At 34.7% G+C, this 20,326-nt stretch overlaps 1 protein-coding gene across 4 annotated transcripts in view; it reads left to right on the top strand.

The window, feature by feature from the left end:
- Nucleotides 1-20,326, top strand: part of LOC149797443 (ATP-dependent DNA helicase Q5-like) — a 59,380-nt gene that overhangs the window by 17,114 nt on the left and 21,940 nt on the right. For all 4 annotated transcript variants that reach the window (XR_016421821.1, XR_016421820.1, XM_089962253.1 and 1 more), the window contains exons 4-8: nucleotides 1,645-1,807; nucleotides 3,489-3,571; nucleotides 6,547-6,768; nucleotides 10,718-10,847; nucleotides 18,491-18,613. Coding sequence is in view for 2 of the 4 variants with exons in the window: in XM_089962253.1 (XP_089818379.1) it covers nucleotides 1,645-1,807; nucleotides 3,489-3,571; nucleotides 6,547-6,768; nucleotides 10,718-10,847; nucleotides 18,491-18,613 (721 nt within the window). In the remaining 2 variants the exon portion in view is untranslated. The remainder of the gene's footprint in view (nucleotides 1-1,644; nucleotides 1,808-3,488; nucleotides 3,572-6,546; nucleotides 6,769-10,717; nucleotides 10,848-18,490; nucleotides 18,614-20,326) is intronic.

The raw sequence follows: 20,326 nt of genomic DNA, 5'->3' as shown, positions 1-20,326 counted from the left end.
TGGGAGGTAGGTGTGGAGTGACCCCAAAAATCGAGAGTTTTTTTTCCTCTCACGGCATGAAAGTTGACAGGTATTGTGTAAGGTTGCTTACATCAAAGCAAACTACAACTCAGCTTTTATGGTATTAGCATAATTTTCGAAGCATTATTTCTGAAACTTTATTATTGTACTTTGGAGATATCATAAAAGTTGAGTGCAGTGGTACCCATGATTCGACTCCAAAGGATGTACTCAATTCAGAGCATAATCAAACCTACAATGTACATGAAGTGGAACCATTATGTAAATACGTTAAGTAGCCTAATTGCGAGCATTGAATCGAACCATATTGTTTGTTCATTGTGTTGTCATATTGGGATTACATTTTAATGAGTTTAGATATTTACAATTTCAAAGCAAAGTACATGTACAAATATAATTACCAATGCACTGATATAAAATGTCTAATGCAATAATGCATAAAAAACAATAGTTGAGTCAAAAGAGATAGGTAGTGTTACAGGAACTCGTGATTGCTAAATTCTTGTCATCATTCAATTAAATTATACACAGATTTAAATTAGGCAGAAACAATAAGAAAATAGAAAATCAAATTACTTTTCAAACAAGTTTATACCATTTCTTTTTAATAATCCTGCACGCCAACTTCGAGATAATTATACTTGTAATTTTTTTCAATACAAGTTGCCTAAATAAATGCATTTAGAACTTACCTCGTGCATCTTAAGATGCCTCAAAGTTGTAAGTCAGCTAATACGCGGGTCATACACTTTTTAGTGTCTATGGCTGTTCATTTTGGGGGTTGGCTTATATGTGAACATGCCAGTAGCTTCTCGTGGGTTGGTGGTTCTTCCCTGAGTTTTCCAGGGTTCTTCCTTCACCAGTTATACTGGCCGCCATATATAGCCTATCTTGTGCTAAAAAATGGCGTTAAACCCTAGAACAACAACAACAACAACAACATGTGAACATGGCTTATACACGAGTATATACGGTAAATTAATTTTTGCAGAGAATACTTATCCTATCACTTTACTATAAGGACCTCCCACACCTCCTAGCAATGCAAGCATTAGGACCTCCCACACCTCCCAGCAATGCAAGCATTAGGCCCACCCACACCTCCCAGCAATGCAAACATCATCATTGATTTGTCATTCTTCTTTAACTGTTGAATATCTGGTATACAGGTCAATGCAGTAGAAATGCGAGGATTTTTAGAAGAGTTCTTCTCTCAGTCTCTTGAATATATAGACAGACAAGATGACATTTTCTTTCTGAGAGGGCAGGATTTGAGAGGTAGAGGAGTTAATTAATGTTAGTGTTAATGTCATTGGGTAAATATATATTGTTTTTATATTCGCAAAAAAACCATAGTTTACAATGTTTGCCTTACAAATGGTTTTGCATTGATTTTGATGATCATTCCTAACTGTTAATGACATTAATATAGCTTTTTATAACATTGATTCATCTTTAAATGAAAATATTAATAAATATTACCAATTTAAAATTTGTTAAGCCTTTCTTTCTTTTCATGTAATTGAAAAAGGGAGCTCTATAATATTTGATATTAGCTGTAATTTTAGCAGCTTCACTCTCACACTACGGTAAACTTGCCCTTGTTATGTTTCTCAACAACAGATTTGTTGCCCACTGGACTCTGCCAAAATCAATGGCAGGGTATTACCAGGAGTCGGGACGTGCAGGACGAGATGGTAATCCATCATACTGCCGACTGTACTACTCCAGACCGGACAAAGAAACAGTTGATTTTTTTATCCAAATGGAAACCAGCAGATACACTGTAAGTTACATATTGTGTATACATTTATTAGGGATTTATTTAGTCTTTTTATGGTGGGTCCATGAGCATTTGAAATTGAAATTTTTGTGTAACAAGTCTAAATTGAGACTTTTTTATTGATAAAAGAACTGAAAAATCATCAGGGTCTCTTACTTTTTTAATTGTTTTTGTAAAAAGATTTGTCTGCAGTTTATTAAACATTTCAAAATCATTGTCATAAATGTTTCTTTCCTCTTTTATGATGTCATATTTAGATGTTTCTTTCCTCTCTTCCGAGAACGTGCTGCACTTACCATACAAATCATCCCTAAAATATAATCCAGTTTTTAAGATTGAAAATGTAGGTCACTGATACTCATTTGTTTGAATATATGTGTCTGCACATATACTGAGCTCTAAGGTTTAAAATTTATGAACTTGATATATCTCTGGCAACAAAGAGATCATGAGTCATAAGTGACTTAGGATTGAGTCTGTTGTTGTAAAGTTCTTGTCACCAGGGGATACTGCAGTATTTTTCTGTCCATCCATCTGTCCATAGCTGTATCTTCTTCCAGATGATTACTTGGTAATTCACCACACTTTGTACATAGGTTGAACATGCGATAACCACCTGCATGGGGGGTATCGTTTGGTTGGCCCAATCCCAGGTGTCCCAATGAGTTTTTTAGAGGTCAAATACACAAAAACTCCAATAACTTTTACAGTTACATTTTCAGCTCTTTTGGTCATACACCAGAAGAGCTTTTGGTATGGCTGTTGTCCATCATCAGTATCAGATACCAGTCTGATCCAGAGCTCACTTGTAGCAACAGTAATCGGAATAATAGTGAACTTCATTGGATACATCAATTACATACTCTACGGCCAATAGGGATCAATATCTTTGTTTAAATGGGAGTCCAGGCATTTCAGACTTGGTCACCTTGTATAGCCTATCATGTGTTGAAACATGGCATTGCACAAAGCCACAAACCATTGTCTGTCATCCTTACAGCCTCTAGCACCAATTTGTCCTTGCTACATTTCCTAAACTACTTGGAGGATTGCAATTAAACTTTACACACACTTTCGGACCAAAGTCTAGTTGGCCGTAAACAAAGAAGGTGATGCTAAGACATTCAGTTTGGCTGACACAGTTATGATCTTGAAAATCTTATAGCTGATGCAGTTCCTGAAGGGACAGTCATATTAACATGCTCTATTACTAACCGAAAAGAATTTCCAGGAATGCAAGATGAAACCATCTCTCCTTTTTAACTGCTGGGTACTGAAACCATGTGTTATATTTTTAAACAATAACAAGATTTTCAAATTAGCCACTATGGCAGCCATACTGAATGGAAGATTAGCACTGTTTTCATTTATGATCAAATAGACTTCATTAATCAGAGTTACTGCCCTTTTTTAAGTAGAGTCAATCTTCATATTAACCTAATATTTTGGTCATATTGAGTTTGAAGATAGAGAGGAAAAGCCCCCGTAGTCTGAATCCAAAAAGAAAATTTACCCAGGATTATGATCACTGAGTTAAGAGTGTTTTCAATGTTGTTATAATTTTGAATTGATAGTTTTATAAATGTTGATGAATATTCAGATTGTAAATTGTGTTGAAATATTTGCAATAAAGTTGAAATAGGAAAATTTGGTATTTGTTTCAGCTCTAATTTTTATGTTCTAGAGGGATAAAAAGGTAGCAGAGATGAGAAAAAAGTCAGCCCAGGAGAGTTTTGAGGCCCTAGTCAAGTTCTGTGTAGATGTCAAGTAAGAATTTATCGGGAAACACCTATGACAAATACAATAGACTTTCTTTTTCTGACGTCTGACTTATGTACAACAGACGCTTGCATAAATTATAGTCATTTTAAAAGAATAATTATTCAGATTAGATACAATCCTTATTTCTTTGTTAGCTATGTTCTTTTCAAGGCTTTTGTTTTGATTGCAATGTCATGGACTCTTTCCTAATTACAAATTACCAGAGTCATTTAAAAAGAACAGTTTATCAAATGTTCCCATTTTTTTTTGTTAGCTATGTTCTTTTCAAGAACTTTGATCTGATTACCATGTGAGGGACTCTTTCCTATCTCGAAATTACCAGGGTTGTAATAGGTCAAGGCCAGCATGCTTTCAGACAGTTTTTGTTCAGATCGAGGAAAGCAATCTCCTATGCATCAGTTGCAGTGTTTGCGGTAGTGACAATATTTTCTTTAGGCTTTGGTTAAAGTCGTTCATTTCCTCTTAATAGAATCTTGTCATACTTGGCCTCAACATGAATATTGACAAAGCTAAGACAACTCATTCTATGACATGTTTGTTTACCTTGTGGTCAAGGTATCAGTCATACAAAAATTTGCATTCAGTTTTTGGTTATTTGCTTATAAACTCCTTGATAGATTGTTTTTCATATTAGTGATGAATTATAATAAAATTATTAGAAATTGAGACAATTAATTCTGACTGCTCTGGTGGTCCAGTGGTTAGAGCGCCCGCCTCGGAAGTGGGAGGTCATGGGTTCGAACCCTAGCCAAGTCATATCAAAGACTTACAAAATGGTACTGACAGCTGCCTTGCTTGGTGCTCAGCATTAAGAGGTTAGTGTTAGGACTGGTCGGCCTGGTGTCAGGATAATGTGACTGGGTGGGACATCATGCTACATGTCTGCGGCATGATGCCCCAGTGGTAGACATCACTATAAACTGCCACAATGCAGACATCATAGTGATATGACTGAAACATTGTTAAAGCTACGTTAAAAATTCTAATCCCACTAACAATCCCAATTAATTCTGCAACAGATACTCTTGCTTCTCTGATGGTAAGGTCAAATTCACAGTCAGAGAATTTGTTATGCTTTTGGTTAAAGCTTTCGGTGATTGTGTTTCCTTACGCCATGATAGATTTTCTCATGATACCTGCCAGGAATGATTTTATAGTTAAGATAATTCAGTTTATGACACACTTGTTTTCCCTATGATCATAGTCTTGTTCACTGTGATACAAATTTACATTAAGGGTTTGGGTTTTCACTTATGCTCTCCTTTATGGATTTTCTTCGCACTTGGGATAAATCATTATGATAATAAGGCAAATAATTCTGGTGCTTGTTCTCCCATCCCTTGGATCTTAAGGTCACAGTATAGAAAATTTGTGTTAGGGTCTTGGTTAAAGTTTTCTTCATTTGCTTTTGTTTTCTAGTCTCCTTGATGTAATTTCTTCATACTTTGAATTAATTATTATGAAGCTAAGACAATTCATTCTATGACATGCTTTCTTAACTTTTTGATTTTTAGGTCAAGGTCATATGTAGCAATGCTTTAATTATTGGGATCGATGTGCAGACCTGATCTGCCTTGTTCAAATAAACTGTGTTCAAAATGCTCATAACTTATCCCAGTCATAAGTTAGAATTAACACATTTAGAATGCTATAGAGGTTATAGAAAGTGTAGGGTAATGTTACCATGCATAACTTCTAAAATATTACCAAATACATAGGAAATAGAATTAATCACATTCGATGATAACCCTTTGCCCACTCCTCTTTACTTACCACATTGAGAATGAGTGACTGAAATCAAACTGCACTACAAAGACTGAATTCATTATTTTCTTTGGGTGGTTCCCATTTTGTATGAATGTCATGGTTGGTAAAAACCACACAAATACTGTGAATTGACTATTTTGTTGTGATACCAATTCTTTATGGTTATCATGGTTGATAAAAAGACCATACATTTAAAGCCCCAACAAACAGTGATTTTTATGTGGAAACAGTGGGATCCCCATTTCTAATCCATGAAATTAAGTACGAATGAAAGTGATATATTTTGTACAACCACAAAAATGATATCCATTAAAATAAGTGAATTTAACAGTTTGTGAAACTTGATAAATTCTTTTTTCCCATTGGTTAATATTAGAATATAAGAAACTGTGACAAAAATTATCAGCTAAAGTACTCTATTTTGAAAATAAGGTCATCACATAAACTGTGCACACTTTCCCAGATAAGTAAATAAAAGCAAGTAGCTAGAGGAAGTAATATTAGCTGCCATCAGAAAATTGATTACTGTTTATTTATTCATTATTTTATTATTGCCACTTCATTGGTAACTTTTAAAGGCAGAGTTTCAGCACTTCAGTGCCACTGTTTTCAAACAGGTTTAGCTTTAGCATATAGTATTTTACAGATACACATTTTCAGTTACGGATGGGGACAAAATCAAAGTGAAAGTAATGAATAAATAGAGGATATCTACATTATTTTAGAACATATAACAAATCATTATATTGTCGTGAGTGGCAAAATCCCAAGTCATAATACAAACTGTTTCCACTTCATGAACAAAATATTTTTTTATATATACTCAAAAAATTTACAGTCTCTTTCGATTATATATATTTTTTAAGGCAAAAACTGTTGATTTGCATAGATTATTTTCTCCATTGCACATAATGGCTGTATTGCTGCATTGATGGAAAGAAGTTTGAAAATAGCAATAATGTTAGAATAGCAACCTTGTACAAATTGAGCTTTTACAAATAATACTTCAAATTATGCATTTTGTCATATAATAACTGTTTTAAAATGAAAATAAAGAATGTTTTTCTTCTTTTTTTAAAAATTTTTGTTAACACATTTATTATGCAGATTGTTACAATGTGTGTGTGTGTGTGTGTGTGTGAGAGAGAGGTACTGTAGATTTATGTGTGAAAATTAGTGTTTTTCTGATACAGATGCCGACACTGGTGTATAGCAGAGTATTTTGGGGATCAGAAGCCAGACTGTGGATCCCAGTGTGATGCATGCAAAGAACCAAAAAGTGTTGAGAAAAACTTGATAGACCTTCAGAAGGGCTTATACACCTCCATGAGCCAGAGGAAAGGTGCAAGGATTCGCTGTGTGGAAGCTGGGGATGATGATGACATGTATGGAGGGGGACGCACTGGTGCTAAAAGGTAATACGGTACCCCATACTTAAAAGGTCACCTACTTACTTAACAGTATTTTGCGTTTAAGTCACTGATCTGTCATAGCCACAAAGTGTTGCAAAGAAACTGATAAACCTTTAGGAGGCCACATATACCTCCATCGGCAAGAGGAAAGGTGGAAGATATGGATGATGATGACATGAACAAAGGGGGACATATAGAGTTATAAAGGTCTATATAGGCCTAACACGAATGGAGGGTATTGTATAGATGCCTAAAGGTTATACCATAACACAGGCCTAAGATGTACAGAGGGGTGTATATAGATGCCTAAAGGTTATACCATAACACAGGCCTAACATGTACAGAGGGGCGTGTATAGATGCCTAAAGGTTATACATTAACACAGGCCTAACATGTACAGAGAGATGTGTGTAGATGCCTAAAGGTTATACATTAACACAGGCCTAACATGTACAGAGAGGTGTGTGTAGATGCCTAAAGGTTATACAATAACACAGCCTAACATGTACAGAGGGGGTGTATCAATGCCTAAAGGTTATACAGGAACACGGGTCTAGCATGTACAGAGGGGGGTGTATAGATGCCTAAAGGTTTTACTGTAACACGGGCCTAACATGTAAAGAGGAGGGGTGTATAGATGCTTAAATGTTTTTACAGTAACACAGGCCTAACATGCACAGGGGTGTGTATAGATGCTTAAAGGTTTTACTGTAACACGGGCCTAACATGTACAGAGGAAGGGTGTATAGATGCTTAAATGTTTTTACAGTAACACAGGCCTAACATGTAAAGAGGAGGGGTGTATAGATGCTTAAATCTTTTTACAGTAACACAGGCCTAACATGCACAGGGGTGTGTATAGATGCTTAAAGGTTTTACTGTAACACGGTCCTAACATGTACAGAGGAGGGGTGTATAGATGCTTAAATGTTTTTACAGTAACACAGGCCTAACATGTAAAGAGGAGGGGTGTATAGATGCTTAAATGTTTTTACAGTAACACAGGCCTAACATGCACAGGGGTGTGTATAGATGCCTAAAGGTTTTACTGTAACACGGGCCTAACATGTACAGAGGAGGGGTGTATAGATGCTTAAATGTTTTTACTGTAACACGGGCCTAACATGTAAAGAGGAGGGGTGTATAGATGCTTAAATGTTTTTACAGTAACACAGGCCTAACATGCACAGGGGTGTGTATAGATGCTTAAAGGTTTTACTGTAACACGGGCCTAACATGTAAAGAGGAGGGGTGTATAGATGCTTAAATGCTTTTACAGTAACACAGGCCTAACATGCACAGGGGCATGTATAGATGCTTAAAGGTTATACAGTAACACAGGCCTAACATGTACAGGGGCATGTATAGATGCTTAAAGGTTATACAGTAACACAGGCCTAACATGCACAGGGGCATGTATAGATGCTTAAAGGTTATACAGTAACACAGGCCTAACATGCACAGGGGTGTGTATAGATGCTTAAAGGTTTTACTGTAACACGGGCCTAACATGTAAAGAGGAGGGGTGTATAGATGCTTAAATGCTTTTACAGTAACACAGGCCTAACATGCACAGGGGCGTGTATAGATGCTTAAAGGTTATACAGTAACATGGGTCTAAAATGTCACCCATTTGGCAGTAATCTGTCCTAACAGCCAATTATTTACCAGTCACATTCACTTAAGACCATGTCTGTATTTTGCAGGTTTGCTACCTGACAATAATTTGATGCTAATTCCATGATCTATCATATCTTTAAAATATCCTAAACTAGCCAGAGGAACTGACTTATGAGGACATACGGTAGTCTGCTTGAATACGTTGTAGCTCTATAAAGATTTAACAAATAATGTTCTTTTCATATTCACAAGGACTTTTAGGTGTTCTCGTAGGTCAATAATCTGGGCCCCAATACAATTAAGAAATGTTTCAAGATCTTTTGGAATTCCCAGTTTTACTGATTTATTTTTGAAAGTTTTGTTTTGAAGTGGACTTTCTTAATCCAACTCAGAAAATTTATCGGCCCAAGTTCCTTTTCCATCATTTTAGAAACATTTCTGATTCATGAAAAACATGCAGTAGTGTTCATTGCCTTCTGATATTGATAATAATCTCCAGTGAAAATCCATTGCATAAAGACATCTCTTTAATGTGAAAAACAGTACTCGCTATAATGCTGTCCATGGGAGCCGTAGTGTCACAGGCAGATAACTGGTGGTCATATATTAAATGCCATATTTATAAGAAGGAAGGCTGTACATTGTCTGAAAATAAATACCTGTGAAAGTGATTATTTTTCCAGGAGAAGCCAATATATAGGTAAAATGGTTGCAATAGCAGGTTTGAGCCTACAACCATTTTCATTTTATCACTGTCATCACATGTACTACTGCATGTAAATGGTGAAATCTCACAGGCCAAATTTTTATAATGAACTGATACACTGGCATTTTTCTCAAATACAACAGCATACCAGTGGCATCATTTTAAAAGTTTCCTCTTAGATTGTGAATAGGCTGTAAGCATATTTTACCGGTCTTTCCATGAACGCATGGTAATTTGGGCAAATTTTAACACTGCTGTAACTTGGGCAAATAATAAAACTGCTATAACTTGGACAAATATTAACATTACAGTCTTTCCATGAAAGCTTGGTAATTTGGGCAGATATTCACATTACAGTCTTGCCATGAAAGTAATATGGGCAAATGTTAACATTACAGTCTTTGATTGAATGCAGGGTAATTTGGGCAGATATTAACATTACAGTCTTTGATTGAAAGCATGGTAATTTGGGCAAATATTAACATTGCAGTCTTTGATTGAATGCAGGGTAATTTGGCAAATATTAACATTATTTATTTAGTCTTTCCATAAAAGCATGGTAATTTGGGCAAATATTAATACTGCTATAACTTGGACAAATATTAACATTACAATCTTTCCATGAAAGCATGGTAATTTGGGCAGATATTCACATTACAGTCTTTGATCGAAAGCATGGTAATTTGGGCAAATATTAACATTGCAGTCTTTGATTGAATGCAGGGTAATTTGGGCAAATATTAACATTACAGTCTTTCCATGAAAGTAATTTGGGAAAATATAAATGTTACAGTATTTCCGTGAGAGCAGGGTAACTTAGGCAAATATTAATATTACACCCTTTCCATGAAAGCATGGTAATTTGGGCAAATATTAATATTACACCCTTTCCATGAAAGCATGGTAATTTGGGCAAATATTAATATTACACCCTTTCCATGAAAGCATGGTAATTTGGGCAAATATTAACATTACAGTCTTTCCATGAAAGCTGGGTAATTTGGGCAAATATGAACATTACAGTCTTTCCATTAAAGCGTGGTAATTTTGGCAAATATCAACACTACAGTCTTGCCATGAAAGTAATTTTGGCAAATATTAACACTACAGTCTTTAATTGAAAGCATGGTAATTGGGGCAGATGTTAAAATTACAGTCTGTGGGAATCCAAGTTGCTGTATGAGTCCATGACGCATACTGCCTTATAATGGAATATATGATACATATAATTTTAATATCGCTTAATGAACTTTAAATTTGTTCTTTTTTAGCAGCCACAAAATTTACTAAAACTTATACACTTTAAATAAGTATATATTTAAAGGTTATTATAGGTTGAGTCCAACTGCAAACTGCATGGACCCAGATCTGCCATTGCATAGTGTAAAGGCAGATCTGGGTCTTTGAAGTTTGTTATGAGCAATTGGTAGAACAAACAACACAAATACTGATCTGCCAGTGCATTATGTGACAGCAGATCAGGATCTGTGTTGTTGCAGTGGGACTTGACTTACAAGTTATATATATATATATATATATATATATATATATATATATATATATATATATATATATATATACTGATTGTTGCACTGTTCCATTGCCAAATGTTGTTTTTGTTAACAGGGAGTGGAATGATGGTCAGGGAGATGAAGATAGTGACGAGAGTGAATATTACACTCAACAAGCAAAAGAGAAGAAAGAAAAGCAGGAGAGACACAAGTTAATCATGGACGAATTCAAGAAGAGGAGAGGTGTATGTGAAATTGTGTCAAATATTTGTGCTTCTGTCTGGCTTATCTGAATTGCAATAACAATACGTTTTGCAGGGCATAACCCATCTGTTGTCTTACCAGCATAAGCATCGTGAGTTATTGGTGTCACTTTACTAACAGTAACATCAGTATGGTGATGCATAAGTATCACTTTTCTGACAGTGACATTAGTATGGTGAGACAATGGTATTATTTTTCTGACAGTGACAGCAGTATGGTGAGACACTGGTATCACTTTTCTGACAGTGACCGCAGTATGGTGAGAAACTGGTATCACTTTTCTGACAGTGACAGTAGTATGGTGAGACATTGGTATTAATTTTTTGACAGGGACAGCAGTATGTTGATACATTAGTATCACTTTTCTGACAGTGACAGTAGTATGGTGAGACATTGGTATTATTTTTTTGACAGGGACAGCAGTATGTTAATACATTAGTATCACTTTTCTGACAGTGACAGCAGTATGGTGAGATAGTTTATTGCTTTTCTCACAGTGACAGCAGGATGGTGAGACATTGGTATCATTTTTCTGACAGTGACAGCAGTATGGTGAGATATTTTATTGCTTTTCTGACAGTGAGAGCAGGATGGTGAGACATTGGTATCATTTTTCTGACAGTGACAGCAGGATGGTGAGACATTGGTATCATTTTTCTGACAGTGACAGTAGGATGGTGAGACATTTGTATCATTTTTCTGACAGTGACAGCAGGATGGTGAGATATTTTATTGCTTTTCTGACAGTGACAGCAGGATGGTGAGACATTGGTATCATTTTTCTGACAGTGACAGCAGCATTGTCACAGTTGTGATTATGTGTCAGAGTTTAACTATAAAGTATTTGTTAATCAGATCAAGAGGGAATATGTCATAGCTTGGTGTACAGATGACACACTGTTTTCCTACAGAGTTATTGTTTCTGATAAATCTTTGAATTTTAAACTTTCATAAAACCTATAATTTTTTTCTATGCCTGCACTGCAACAGTGGAAAGAGATATGTTGCTTTGCCACTGTCCATCCATACATGTGTTTGCAATGTTTCAAACTTATTGGACTTGGAGCCATCAAATTTGACACACTTTATCATGTGTAGATGACCTGATCATATTTTCAGGCCATGCCAACAATTTGTTTCAATTTTTGCACATATTTGAGACTTTTTTCCAAAAAATTCCATTGCACATTTTTATAGAATCCTTGTAAACACAATGAAACAAAGACCACTTGAGTTAGATAAATTAACTTTTGTAAACATATTTATATTCATATCTAACTAACCTTATTACATTGGCAAGTCATTACAGTAATTATAATATTTTAATTACTTTTTTGAACTTTTTGGAATTTTTATTTTAAAGCAAAATCTTTGGTATACATATTTGCATAAATTACACTTTTTATGGCAGTTTTTCAGATTTTGCTGCGTTTACATTTTTTAGATTTTTATTTATTTGTCTGCAATGTTTTACAAGCATTTGTTTTCATAGAACAGTTGGTGTGTGATTTAAGCATTGACAAGACAAAATTACAATATGAAATCCTTGTTTTTTATCAGACACACATGAATGGAATGTGAGACAGTCATTTATTGCACCCATGTTAATGGAAAGTGAGACAGTCATTTATTGCACCCATGTTAATTAAAAGTGAGACATATTCATTTATTGCCCCCCTGTTAATGGAAAGTGAGACAGTCATTTATTGGATCCATGTTAAAGGAAAGTGAGAGATAGTCATTTATTAGATGGATGTTAATGGAAAGTGAGACAGTCATTTATAGGACCCATGTTAATGGAAAGTGAGACAGTCATTTATTGCACCCATGTTAATTAAAAGTGAGACATATTCATTTATTGCCCCCATGTTAATGGAAAGTGAGACAGTCATTTATTGCACCCATGTTAATTAAAAGTGAGACATATTCATTTATTGCCCCCATGTTAATGGAAAGTGAGACAGTCATTTATTGGATCCATGTTAAAGGAAAGTGAGAGATAGTCATTTATTAGATGGATGTTAATGGAAAGTGAGACAGTTATTTATAGGACCCATGTTAATGGAAAGTGAGACAGTCATTTATTGCACCCATGTTAATTTAAAGTGAGACATATTCATTTATTGCCCCCCATGTTAATGGAAAGTGAGACAGTCATTTATTACACCCATGTTAATTTAAAGTGAGACATGGTCATATTTCCAGCAGCCATTGCATAATCTTTAACAGTTCATTAAGGTTATGGTTAAAGTTTAAAGTCATTTAATTTAAATAGCATTGCCTTCCATTCATTTCATGCAACTAGCATTGCCTTCCATTCATTTCTTGTAAGTAGCATTGCCTTCATTTCATTTTTATAACTAGTATTGCCATCTATTCATTTCTTGTAACCAGCATTGCCTTCCGTTCATTTCATGCAACTAGCATTGTCTTCCATTCATTTCATCTAACTAGCATTGCTGTCTTTTCATTTCTTGTAACTTGCATTGCCTTCCATTCATTTCATGTAACTAGCACTGCCTTCCATTCATTTTTGTAACTAGCATTGCCTTCCATTCATTTTTTGTAACTAGCATTGCTATCTATTCATTTCTTGTAAATAACATTGCCTTCCATTCATTCCTTTTGACTAGCATTGCCATCTATTCATTTATTGTAACTAGCATTGCCATCTATTAATTTCACATTACTTGCTATGCCTTCCATTCATTTCTTCTAACTAGAATTGCCATCTTTTAAATTGATACCATTTGCTGTTATGTTGACTATCTTATCACTGCTAGAAATCCCTGTTTTTTGGGAGAGTGACTCGAGGAAGAAAAGATGGGGTTATTGGGACCTCTGGTGAGTTGGGTCTAAAGATAAACTCACATTTCTTCTATAAAATTATTGCTGCAGCTATGAAAATAAGGTGAAAATGTGAAAATACTCATTTTCCATGTAATAAACATTTATTATTTTTGATTAAATTCCTTTTTCCTTTATAAGACCCTCTCACAGTGAATTTGTAAATTTAAAAATCTGCCTTCTCAGAACCAGTTTTGTATATCAAAGCATAACCACAGCTTTGTCTTTCCAGGGTATAGCAAAAATTTGCACACTTTTTTCACTTTCTTTATTTGTTTGCGTTTCAGGGGAAAATTAAACAACTTGTATAACCAGTTCTTCAGTGATTTTTCTTAGCTCAGTAATATATATCAATTAAAAGATTTTGTTATATATCATTAATTCATATTAATCATTGTCTTTTCTTAATGATTATATGTTATATACATCTGTACTTTGTACTTAACCTTGTCCAAAATCAAGTGCATATTTTACCTGACTAGTGACATTTGTTTGGGAAGCAATATCATACATAACTAATATTTCCCTTTGAGTGTGGATTAAGTATTCAATCATTAATTATCAGTAGAGGTAAGTATGTGGTTTTGAATCTGAGTCTGGGACATCTTTTTCTACTTGGAAATTCCTAAACTTGTTGATAACTTTGATTGTTTTATAGAGGAGACTATCCTACATCCTGGCTCTATTATTGTAACCTAGTTTTTTTTCTATAAAAATTATTCATTGTTGTCTTAATATCTGAAGTAGAATTGGTCTTATTGTTGTGTTCAGTTTTTAATTACTGTTGATTTATTTATTCAAATTATTATTCATTGGAATTATAAAGTGCTCATTAGTATTCTTGGACAGAGAAACATTAATTTGGAATTATAGTAAATTCAGACAAGGACATTTTGTATTATATTATTGTGATACATCAAAAGACTGTTTGCACATTGCCACAATCCAGGTCAATAGCACTTTAGCATATCTGAGACTATAGGCACATCAGCACATACAGTATTGGAATTTTTTTGGAATACCTCTGGAATTCAGTTGGAGCTTCTTACATTTAGACTTGTGATAGAACTTGTATGACCTTTTGGGATTTGATTCACAATACTGTAAATTCTTTTAAAATTTCACTTTGTATTCTAGATAAATAAATTATTTTTTCGATTTTAGAAAACATGCTGGTTTTTGCACTTGTATGTTACATAGTTTAAGACCATAGAGTCATAACAATGTGGAAGTCAACAATACTCTGCAGTTTTTCTTGGATTTGGCAATATGTATTTAGAAGCAGTTGTTGGATTAAGACCTTATGTATACAACAGTACCTCATGGTTGTTGGATTAGGCATATATATATATATATATATATATATATATATATATATATATATATATATATATATATACACACAACAGTATATCGTGGTTGTTGGATTAGGCCATATATATATACAATAGTACCTAATGGTTGTTGGATTAGGCCATCTGTATGCAAGAGTACTTCATGGCTGATTGATTTGGGAATATATTTATGCAACAGTTCATTGTTGGCTTGAATTGTATCATACATCACAATAAATAAGCAGAGTTGGTAACAAAGAAGAGTTGTAGCATCCGGAAGTGTGATTTACCTAAAATAATTACCAGTTTTTAATCAAGATGTTCCAGTAAAACATACTTGGGACCAAGGGAAAGCACTTTCAGTGCAGTGAATTAATCCAAAGATGAATTTTATTATCTGCAGCATTTTATTATTTTTTATCATTTTCATATGAATTATTTGAGTATTTTCTTAAATACTGCCTTCCCTGGGTATGTTGTTGTTGTTTTAAGGTTTAACGCCATTTTTCAGCGGATGATAGGCTATACATGGCGGCCAGTATTAATGGTGGAGGAAGAACCCAGGAAACCCCTGGAAATAACCACCGACCCTCGAGAAGCTACTGGCAAGCTTTCTCACATACCCACATTAGCCGAATCTGAGATTCGAACCCACGCAGACAGAGGTGAGATAGCAGTGATCCGTAATGGTGAGCGCTTTAGACCACTCGGCCACTCAGGGCCCCCTCCCTGGCTATCATCTATACCTTGATGGAACAGCCCATAAAAAATGTTTGAGCATAGAAAGTAGATTCATTTACTACAATGTATTTAGAAGTGATATGAAATAGGTAATCATTTTTACAATTTCGGACTTGCTCCTAATTAAGTTAATTACATTTTACCATTAATTTAATAATGAGGTAAGTTTTAATTAAAATATCTTTAAACCTGGATTAGAACATTTTTGTATGGTTGTTAGCTCATATAGCCATAAGGCAAAGTGAGCCTGTGGTATAGCCCTGCATACATCATGAGTCATCCATTACCAATCTAGATTCCATATTTCAGATCTAATTTGAATTCAGCTTAGAATATGGTTTTATGTATCAAAGTTTTGGACAAATTCAGTAATGAACTAGATCCATGAATATTTATAAGGTGATATTTCTTGTGATTGTCAAACTTTGTTTCCACACTGGAGGCTGTATTTCTGATTTCTGTTTTTATCAAACTTATATGCTTAATTAATACTTTGGTCAAGTTCATCAGTAAATGAGTTTAACACATACTAATGAGATATCTTGCATTTGATTGACTGAGCTTACCATTCTAAGGGTCGTATTTTTGATCCAATATTCATCACACTTGGAATACATGCTTATATAATTACAATCTTGTACAAGTTTGGATCATACTTGTAATACATGCTTTATGATTACAGTCTTGTACAAGTTGAGGTCATACTTGGAATACATGCTTTATGATTACAATCTTGTACTAGTTTGGAGACTTGGAATACATGCTTTATGATTACAATCTTGTATAAATTGAGATCATACTTGGAATACATGCTTTATGATTACATTCTTGTACAAGTTGAGATCATACTTGGAATACATGCTTTATGATTACAATCTTGTACAAGTTGAGATCATACTTGGAATACATGCTTTATGATTACAATCTTGTACAAGTTGAGATCATACTTGGAATACATGCTTTATGATTACAATCTTGTACAAGTTTGGATCAGACTTGGAATACATGCTCATATATTTATGATTTTGTACAAGATTGATAATAAGCTAGATCCACACTTATACATGAGTTGATCTTGTATCTGATAGGCTGAGATTATTAGAACTCTGGAAACCATAATTCTCATCCAGTTTTGATCAAACTTTGAATATGGGCTTATTTTAAAGATCTAGGATGAATCTTGTAACGGGCACAGTCTGTTCATATTAATGATGTGGTCTTTGCATCTGATTGTATGAGCTTGTTGCCATTCAGAAAGCAGTATTTTCGCTCCTGTTTACTTGGATATATGTGTCATCACTATCTGATTAGATAAGCTTCTTTCCCTTCATGAAGTCACATGTTTAATTTGATTTTGATCAAACTTTAAATATAGGCTTTTATGTGAAGATCTCGCTTGAGTTTGATAATGCCTGAGATTCATGCACATAAATAAGGTGATATTCTTGTGCTGAAACTCGTCCATTATCTTGGTGATTTAAGCCTATTTACCTTTACATGCAAGAGCCATGCATATTAATGAGGCAGTTTTGCATCTGATTGGTTGAGCTTGTCAGCTGTTTATTGACACTTTCCGGTATCATTTTATAAAATGTGATAGTCTTATATCTTTAATATATATCTATATATATATATATATATATATCTTATGTTTTATTGTAAGCTACATTTGTACATACTAATGAGGTCATCTATATGGTATTGAGAGGTAATCTTGTGTGTGGTTTTCTGTTCTTGTTACCACTCTGGAGATTGAATTCCAGTCAGCTTTACCCCACCTTGAGTTTATAGTGTCACTGACATAGATGAGTTTTATAATACGCAAGATCTGTGCATATTGGTGAGTGACCATATATTTGATTGAGTAAACTTGTTGCCTCATTAGATATAGATATAGAGATTATTTCTCATCTGCTTTCAGTCAAACTTGGCAAATGGATTTATATCACCAACATTGATTATGAGCATGAGATTTTGCATTTTAAGTATTAATTATGCATTTTAAATATTAATTATGCATTTGTATTAAAAAGGAATGTTTATCAGAATATACTAAAGTACATAAAATTAGCATTATAAAATTTGGGAGATGGTTTATACAGGTTGTGATTTATTCAAATTACATAAACCTGCCATATGAAATGTTCATCTGTTATGACTGTTATGTTATCTAAGCCAGGTAAGCAATATTTGGGCCTCTTGTTACCCAGAGGCAGTTGACTTATCTAGGAGAATATTCACCTAACTTATCTTTAAAATATCAAACTCTAGTGGCTTTAATGTGACAATTTATCATGGTTCTAGGACAAAATATGCCTTCCCAGGGCAATGGTTGAATTTTTTCTTTTTACAAGACCAGATATCGTTTTAGGATATTGCAAGTCACCAGAAGTTTGTTGACTCTTTCTAATGTCTATATTTCCTGTTTTTATTAGCAGATTACACACAGGTACAATATTTTCCAGGTATTGATGTGTAAGATCTGACAAATTATTCCATGACATCAGATATTTTTCTTTTAGATTTCTTCTTCCATGTGAATTGATCTAAAATCTGGGGTTTCACTTTAACCAGATGTGTAGAAGTTACAGATTGCCTGGTGTAGTTACCATGTAGTGAGACAAAGTGTGAATTTTCAATGCAACCTTCAGCTTTAAGTGCTTGCCAAAAAAATCTTTGAATCTGATTGTATTTTACTTCAGGGGACTGCAGACCAAGGTAAAGAGAGACGAGTGGAGGAAGAGAATGATGAGTTCATTCCCCCTGATCCAGATTGCCCATTGAGAGATGCTGGCAGTCAGCGTATTCCAAAATTAACAGTGAAGGTGAGATCAGGCATGTTGTATCTGTGATTTTTATATTTTTATATTTTCTTTCTCCTTTGACCTGAACTATCTTAAGTTCAGATCAGATGGTTCACTGATCCTCATGACACAACCAGGCTCCATGGCCTAGAACCAATTATTTTCTGGGGACAGTCTGAGAATCATCGTTAGGCTCCAGCATCTATAAGTCACGAATATTGACCATGTAAGATCCAGTCCACATCGTCAAGCGCTACCTGAAATGCACAGACTGTGGCAATCACAAAAAAAATCTTTCTGCCTTGGAAAGCAGGATATCATCTCTCAAGCCCTGTGTTCTTTCCTTAAGTGAGTTGTGCACAGGGTACTTGATGTGTCAAAATATCAAAGTTGCCTCATGAGGATTTCAGATTTGAAATCACCATAAACCTTGCAACATTTTGATCTGAGACATCATAGAAGATATTGGCTGGTATGCATATTAACACATTAACCCCTGGAGCTTTTTGCCATTTTTGCCTGAAAATCGAGTAGGAAACACATTTTGAAAGCTATTTCTGAATAGACTTGAAAACACCAAATCCCCAGTCATCTTTCAATAACATACTGCCTAGTTGTGTCAGAAACATCGCTTTTCATTGGCAATTTGACTCGCGCATGAGCAGAAAGGTAAAAGTTGGAGTTCTTTCTTTTTTTATTTCTTTTTTTTTTGGTGTTAAACGGAGCCATTATTTTTGTATGGAGACCACTCTATTCCAAATGCCCATCTTATCCTTCTTTTTGCAAAGGCTCATCTGTCTGTTTGCAGTTCATACCGGTTTGCCTTAGATCTGAGACCAAGAAATCTAAAATCCGGACACAAAATCGGATTCCGACCACGGGCGAATTTTGGGTTTAAAAAAGTCGGGTCCAAGAAATGAGGTTTTTCTATCTGTATTTTGTAGTGCAACTAGATATTCCAGATTATTTGGTATCATTGTAGAGCTACATCTGTCTACCTTTCTATAATGCCACCCACTTTAGTGTATCTTGCTTGACCATGACGCTACAGAGCTCAGCAGTAGGCTACTACCTCCTGCCCCGTAAAGTCGTCGCTAGGGGTTAATGTGTTAAATCAAGTTTTTATCTCAGGGATTTAGCTTTGCAGAGTCAAAATCTGAATATAGTTGGACCTGCATCTGCAACCCAGATGACCATTAGACCTAATTAAACCAGTGCAGCTTCACTGGATTCACCAGGGAATTTTGACAGTAAGGTGATTTTAGTAATCTTCTTAACCTTGTGTTGCTTTAAGCAGGAAAACTCAGCATTCCCTCCACCTGTTACCTATTTACTAAATGTTAATGTGATTGGGAATGCATTCAAAGAAAGCAAATTTTATAGTAAATTATGTTTCTCCAAGAATAAGTACCCAGTCACATTACTTGAGAGTCTCCCAACCTTATTACTATGCAAGTATCCTCATTGGTAGTTCGCTCAGCATAAAAACAAGTGACACCTTTTTTCTTCTTCCCCCCCCCCGCCCCGTTATCAGGGGAGATAATGTGCAAGAGTTGTTGCCCTTTAAATGTTAAAGACACAAAAGACAAAGTTTAGTTTTGTTATGGCAGGTTGATATTCCTTGTGTCAGTGTTAATGTGATCAGGTAAGTATTCTTAGAGAAGCACAATTTACTATAAAATGTGCTTTGTTTTCTCTAACTGAAGTAGTCAAGATTTTTGTGTACTATTTATG

The sequence above is a fragment of the Sinohyriopsis cumingii genome, chromosome 6 (genome assembly GCF_028554795.1).
Source record: "Sinohyriopsis cumingii isolate HCF-2022 chromosome 6, ASM2855479v2, whole genome shotgun sequence".
Classification (NCBI taxonomy): domain Eukaryota; kingdom Metazoa; phylum Mollusca; class Bivalvia; order Unionida; family Unionidae; genus Sinohyriopsis; species Sinohyriopsis cumingii.
Note: the sequence above shows the minus strand (reverse complement) of the source record. Positions and strands in the feature narration are given on the sequence as shown.